Source organism: Kryptolebias marmoratus, linkage group LG21, assembly GCF_001649575.2.
Source record: "Kryptolebias marmoratus isolate JLee-2015 linkage group LG21, ASM164957v2, whole genome shotgun sequence".
NCBI lineage: Eukaryota > Metazoa > Chordata > Actinopteri > Cyprinodontiformes > Rivulidae > Kryptolebias > Kryptolebias marmoratus.
In genome coordinates this window covers 4,187,095-4,193,899 of record NC_051450.1, presented here as the reverse complement: position 1 = coordinate 4,193,899, position 6,805 = coordinate 4,187,095, and the positions used below count along the sequence as shown (strand labels likewise).

Here is a 6,805-nt window from a genome sequence, read left to right as displayed (position 1 = left end):
ACACCTGCCTCTAGCTCCTTAATCATCTCACCTGTGCCCACTTCCACTAATCACCCTCTGCCTTTAATACCCGGTCACATTCTCTACCTCTCTGCTGGTTCATTGTCATTCTTTGCCTCCCTGATGTGCCGTCCTTCCTGTTTGCTCGTGCCTCCTTGTCTCCCTTTGGTTAATCTCTTGTCACAGGTCTGTTCATGTTTTGTTTAGTTAATGTTTTTGTATTTAGTTTAGATTTTGCTGCCACGTCAGCCTTTGGTTTGGGTTTGCCTTTTATTTCTAAATAAATTTAGTTTTTTTTTATCAACATGAGTCTGCGCTCAGGGTTTGCCTCCTTCCACCCCGTTCATTACAGAAACTTGCAAAACATAATCACTGGATGTACATTTTCAACTAATTAGCTTTTGAAGTCAACTGATTAAAGATGGCTGCCACATCTAACTGAATTCAAAAACCATAAATCAGGCTATAACTAACTAATTTTTCAGATAATGACCTAATATTTTGTGCACTAGTAGCTGAGAATGGTCTTCAAAACATAATCTAAGCACTAACAAATTGATCAGACTTTGTTTAACTTTATGCAATTAAGTATTTGGAGTAAACTCTGTCTGTAAGCAGAATATTTCATAGGGCAAACTTTCAGAAAGTAATTGAATGTACATGTACATGTACAATTTAATTCAAATAAATTCAATTCAAATAAATTCAATTCAGATATACTTTATTAATCCCATAAGGAAACTAAATGTTGTTTTAGCTCATTATCCTGGTTTTGTTAAAAAGTTGTTATAGATGCTGATGGCTGTGGGCAGGAAGGATCTTTTGTAGAGGTCTGTCTCAATATGCTCAGGTGTCCGGTTGTCCTTGAAGAGCCCCACCAGGTAAGCTTTGGTGGCCTCCTGCAGAGCCATGATGGTCAGAAGTGCAGGTTGGTCCTGGGCAATCTCCAGAACCCTGTGCTGGAAGGGCAGCTTTCGGATGAGCAGCTCACTGGACTTCTGATAGTGGTGGATCTCCCTGATAGCCACAGTAGTGGGCCTGTTGCGGTGAGGTTTCTTAACTCCACCGGCCCCCGTGGCTAGCTGCTTCCTGGGAGCTTTACCCCTAGTGGAGCAGGTGGTCTGCTTGGTTCTGGCCATGACTGGACTTCAGGGTTCTTTATGGGTAACACTTGTTGTCATGGTTACGCATCATAACAAAATGTCCAAAAGTAAAAGGTTTCAGTAAAAATCTTTCCAGCTACACAGCATCCAATACCAGAGGACGTAATCATCTAAAAAAGTAATTTACATCAAGAAAAAAAGAGGGATAAAGTTTTCAAAAGCAATATCTCAGAATGAGTAACAGAGCTACTCCAACATGCAGCCACCTTGGGCTGCGTAATTCTAGAAGCAAAAGGTTTATAATCAACTTTGTAATTGTATCATTCAACCTGCAGCCCTATGTTTTGGACACTTCTTTATGAGAGGGGCAGGGCTGTCAACTCCACCTGGTTGTGAGTTGGATCTGGTGGTGGGGGAAGCTGCTGGACAGACCAAGTAAACCCAAATGAAAAGTAAAAGTGACGTAGACCCCTGTTTCAGAGATCTTCAACTTACACCTCTGGGAGTATTTTTCACATGCCCCAAGGAAGTCAGGGACATGGACTAATTTTGGAGCTTTAATTGCAGATGCAGCTTTCAGAAACTGTGGCCTAAAGGTTATTGGTGCCTGTTGTAGTGGGAACTGAAGGACCTGTTGGTGGACACCAGTAGTGGTGGAGGCTGTCAAACTGAAGATGGAGGCCTTTATGCATCGGCTGTTTGACTAAAGAAGCAGCTGACTGGTATAGGTGAGGAGCTGCATCATCCAGGAGGAGCTCGGACTAGAGTCAGTTGAGGTGGTTCAGGTTCATCTGATTAGGATGCCTTCTGGATGCCTCCCTTTCAAGGTTTTCCAGTCAAGTCCCACTAGGAGGAGATCCTATGCAGACTCAGAACTTGCTGGAAAGATTATTTATTCTCTTTGATCTGGGAATGCCTTGGGATCACCCAGGAGGGTCTTATGGGGCAGAGGAATGTCTGTTTCCCTCTTGGGCCTGTTGCCTTTGTGGTCTGACCACAAATAAACAGTAGAAGATGGATGGATGAATAAAAAATGGCAAAACTCAGTCATTTTAACAAATAATGAGCTTTGATATAGTATTATCTGAGAGTCATTCACAACACATACTCTAAGAGGGACCTCATGATGTCATACAAGATTGCAGATAATTTATTTTCAAGGTTTGATCAAAACAGCTACAACTTAACAGAACACAAGATGATTGCAGTCTGAATTCCCCCACATACTTGTGAAGACTTGAAGCGGACGTCCGCTGGACATGTCTGCGCAAAGATCAATTTTTATGACCGTGTACGCATACTCTGTGTTGCACAATAAATTGCCCGGCAAGAAACGGTGTTGACATCAAACTGTTTTGTGTGCGACACCAACCGCTCTCAGTTATGAATCTGCACCAGAGCACAGCACGACTGCCGCTCTCTGTGCAGCACTGACAGGTGTGCGGTGGCTGCCCTGGTTGTAAAGAAATGGAGCTAAGACACCTTCTTTTGTTGTTTTAAAGCTAAGAGGCAAGCAATCTATTCCTCCTTGTCCAGTGACGCCATGACTAAAATTTGTCACAGGAGAATTTTAGGCAATCTGTACGTGCGAGTATGAAGCCTCAGGAATTTAAATTTATTTGGTCTCCAATTATTAAATTAAACTTAGTGGTGTGGGGGATGTTGGCTTGCTGCCTCGGCATCAGGGGCTGGGGGGTCATGGCACCGGGTGTTAACTCAATAATCACACAGCGAATGTTAGCACCCACACTTTAATGGTCGCCATTACTAACAGACCAAAAAACAACCTCTGTCCCTCCCATTCCCTTCCATCCCACACATGCGCAGTATGGTGCCTGTACTGGTTCAGTGGGGGCTGGGGTTTTGGGGACGGCCGGGGGTCTCTGACGGCGTCATTGGGAAGCTATCTGTGGGTTGCTGCCCCCTTGGTGTGGGGTCATTTGTGTGGGTGCCCAGACCACATTCCGGCGTGATGGGCTCCTGCCAGGTGGTCTGTGGCTCATGGGGTTTGACTGGACTTGGCTTGGTTCCCGGGGGCTGCGCTGGGCTCCAATGGGTGTCCCCTCCCTCTAGACCTCTCAGGGCGTTGGCCCAACAAAGGGGGTGGCTATGTGCCCTTTTACCTTGGTCCTTCTGGGTTCCAGCTGCGGTGGACTGGTGCCTGCCCGGTGTGTTGGGGGCTCTGGGAGGGCCTCTTCTGCTTGGTGCTGGGTGGTTTCTCTGCCGGGGGTTGGTGTAGGCGCCGGCCCATTGGGGGGTTAGCTAACATAACCCCGGGACCCTTCCGACATAACATGAACACACCTTTTTTATGTGTATATATGTATGTATATATATACAACACATTCTCACTCCCATCTTGTCACATTTGGACGCTTGGGCAGGCTCCCTGTGCGTCGCATATTGACGCATCGGGAAGCCCCTTCTCGTCATACATTGACGGGCAGGGTGCGCAAACTCCATACGTTCTTCTTCTTCTTCTTCTTGGGTTTACTGGCGGGTGACATCTAACGTTTAGATGTATTATCGCCATCTACCATGCTGGAGTGTGGGCCAGAGTATTTTTATTTATTTAACTCCATACATTATCCAACCCGCTTATCCTTCATAGGGTCGCGAGGCTCCGCCTTGTTCTTTCGTTTTAATTTTGCATTATGTTAAATTAACAAGAAGACGTTATGTATATCTCTGTTAAAAAACAAAACAAACAAAAAATGAAGGAGCCATCCAAAGCAAAGCTGAGCACTATGATATTCAATGAAAGCACCCTGCCCGTCAATGTATGACGAGAAGGGGCTTCCCGATGCGTCAATACGCGACGCACAGGGAGCCTGCCCAAGCGTCCAAATGTGATGAGATGGGAGTGAGAATGTGTTGATATATATATATATACATACTTGAAATTCTTATTATTTATTTTTATTATTATTTTTGACTTTTTGTATTTTTTTGATGTATTTTCATGTGTATGTATGTATATGTGTGTGTATGTATCTATGTATGTATGCATGTGTATGTATATTTATATATGTATATATATGCAGTCAGTCTTTCTATGTCTCTGTTACACATACGCTTTCCGCACTCACTCACACCTCCCTACACAAACACACCTTCACACACTAACTCACAAACAGTCCTGATAATTGAAGGTCATACAAACAGGTGGCTATTACAACAATGTGGTCTGCCTACTCTTATGCTCGATTCAGATTCAGTCTTGATTCAGTAAAGTAAATCATGCAATTAGGATTCTCATCTTAAGATATTCTTATTGTAGAGAAAATCTGTTCTGGCACATGTAGGCAGCCATCTTCTCTATAAGGTATGCCTGATATGCCACAACAGGACAAAAAAAGAAAAGAAAAAAAAACATGAAATGTGACGGGCAATGTGCATTCCTCAAAGAATGCTACGTCTTTTATTCTAAATTGATTTTTTAGTTTTCTCACTTTCTTATGTCTTTATAATAAAGAATATTCAAATAAGGGACTAAGCTCTCATTTGTTCTGTCCCATGTAGTGGCTGTGTGCATGGCAGGTGGAATTGTTCCTTGGAGCACTGCCCAGTAGATGGAGGTTTGTCACCCTGGGGTCCCTGGAGCTCCTGCTCATTCTCATGTGGAGGTTTAGGAGTAAAGACTCGCACCAGGGGCTGCGTACAACCAGCACCTGTGTTTGGGGGAAGAGACTGTCAGGGTCCACGCCAGGAAACTACCTTCTGCCAGGCTCCTGACTGTCCAGGTACAGAGGGTAGATTATAAAGAGGAACAGTGTCATCGTTCACCACCAAAAAATGTTTTTGCCCATGTAGGGGTGTTTGTTTGCTTTTGACTTCAGCTAGTTTTACAGATACTGAGCTAAGTAGCTAAGACTGATCCCCAACACCTACTTTGAGCACTTACTAAGATTTGCAAGAAACATCACATGCACAACTGGATGAATTTTAATCAAACTTTCAGAAACTAATCATCACGTGTACTTCTACAACTAATTAACATTTGGAATCTATCCAATTCAAGATGGATTACACAGCCAACAGCCCTTAGGAAAGACAAAGATGGCTATAATCCAGTGAAGTTTACACATAATAATCTAAACTTTGGCGTTGTGGTAGCTGATAGAAGCATCATTCCCAAAAGATTCTTAGACAACTTCACATTGTGTAATATTTTTGCTTTGAGACTTTGACATTAACTGTTGCTGTCAATCCTGTTTTTTGAGGAATGCTAGAACTTTAATTCATGTAATGAAGTTAATGTTATCTGGTGGTGGAAAGATGAATGAACTTTTGTTTTTTTGCAGTCATTCCAACAGAAGAACCAACCGTACCAGGTAAAGTCACTATTTCTAATGAAAACATTTTAAAGTATTCATTAGTCTTTTACTTCTCTGTACTTTTTAATAGATGTTGGCTATTTTTGTTCCTTATTAACTTTCTCTGAACATTTGTCCTTATTTCTTTGCATATTTCATTTATTCTTCCTTTATCACCAATAGAAGAGGATTCCAGCTTTTCTCCTTGGTCGCTGTGGAGTCCTTGCACTAAAACCTGCACTGATGTTCAGACTCCGGCTGTGAAGTTTCGTCATCGACAATGTGCAAAACCTCCCTGCTCTGGAAGCTCTCACCAAGAGAAGGCCTGCAACCTGCCTCAGTGTCCAGGTACATCCAAAACTTATCTTACACAAGACTTTGAAAACAAAAGCACGATTGTCTGTTTGGTTTAAAAGAAAAAAATACAAATCAGGGATTCACTAATACCACATTTTTTAAACAGAGTTCAAGTACTTAAATTACATTTGCCATTACCAGGTACTAATAAATGCCATTACACATCTTACAATTAGAAGGATGTCTAATTACAAATTGAATCCATTCCAACAGGTAACATGTATGTTGATTCATATTGTAGGTGAGGCGTGTGTCGGAGTTGACTGCGCACAAAGGAACTGTTCATGGTTGGAGTGGGGAGAATGGGGCAGCTGTTCGCGATCTTGTGGAGTTGGTCAGCAGCAAAGGATCCGAACTTTCCTGAGACCTGAAGCTAATGGCTCGTGGTGTGAGGACATTGTTGCAGGAAACCTAGAGCGTCGCTTCTGTAACATCATGCCCTGCAGAGGTCAGCATCATGTGGTCTGTTAGGTTCCTTCAAAGAAATGTCTATAGTGGCATTTTCTTAACATATGATTGATTGATATGATTTTTTTTTAATTATCACCCTCAAAAATTAAAGGCAGGTGGTCATGCAATTGCCTCGGTTTGTTTGTTGATCTGATAGCAAAATGTGGGCCAGTCAACATTAGCAAACATAAAAATGGCCATAGATATTGAGATAAAATTTGGTGTGATAGTAGCTGAGCAGCAACTCCAAGATATAATTTAAGCACTAACAAATCACATGGGAGCTCCGTTTAAAATTTTAGCATTAATTGTTGCAATTTACCTGGTTTCTATTTGCAAAATTGACAAGGCAGGACTTGACAGGATTCAAACTCGCAACACAACGATGAAGTTTTAAGAGTTTTATTGTGGACTGGACAGGAGCGGGACCTGTGACTCTAAACAGGACACTCACGTGACCGTCGTGGACTGGAACCGGAACAGGTAAGTTCTTCTTGGCTTGGTTACTAGTTGCAGATAGGCTTGTCTGAAAGGGGCTGAGGCGAGAGGGAAAGTCCAGGTGCAGGCGAGGTGTTGTTA

General features: G+C 42.7%; 1 protein-coding gene across 1 annotated transcript in view; it reads left to right on the top strand.

Annotated features, from left to right (window-relative positions):
- Nucleotides 1-6,805, top strand: part of scospondin (subcommissural organ spondin) — a 233,202-nt gene that overhangs the window by 155,695 nt on the left and 70,702 nt on the right. The window contains 4 exon segments of the mRNA XM_037973323.1: nt 4,626-4,846; nt 5,603-5,767; nt 5,953-5,958; nt 6,018-6,224. Of these exon segments, the coding sequence (XP_037829251.1) occupies nt 4,626-4,846; nt 5,603-5,767; nt 5,953-5,958; nt 6,018-6,224 (599 nt within the window).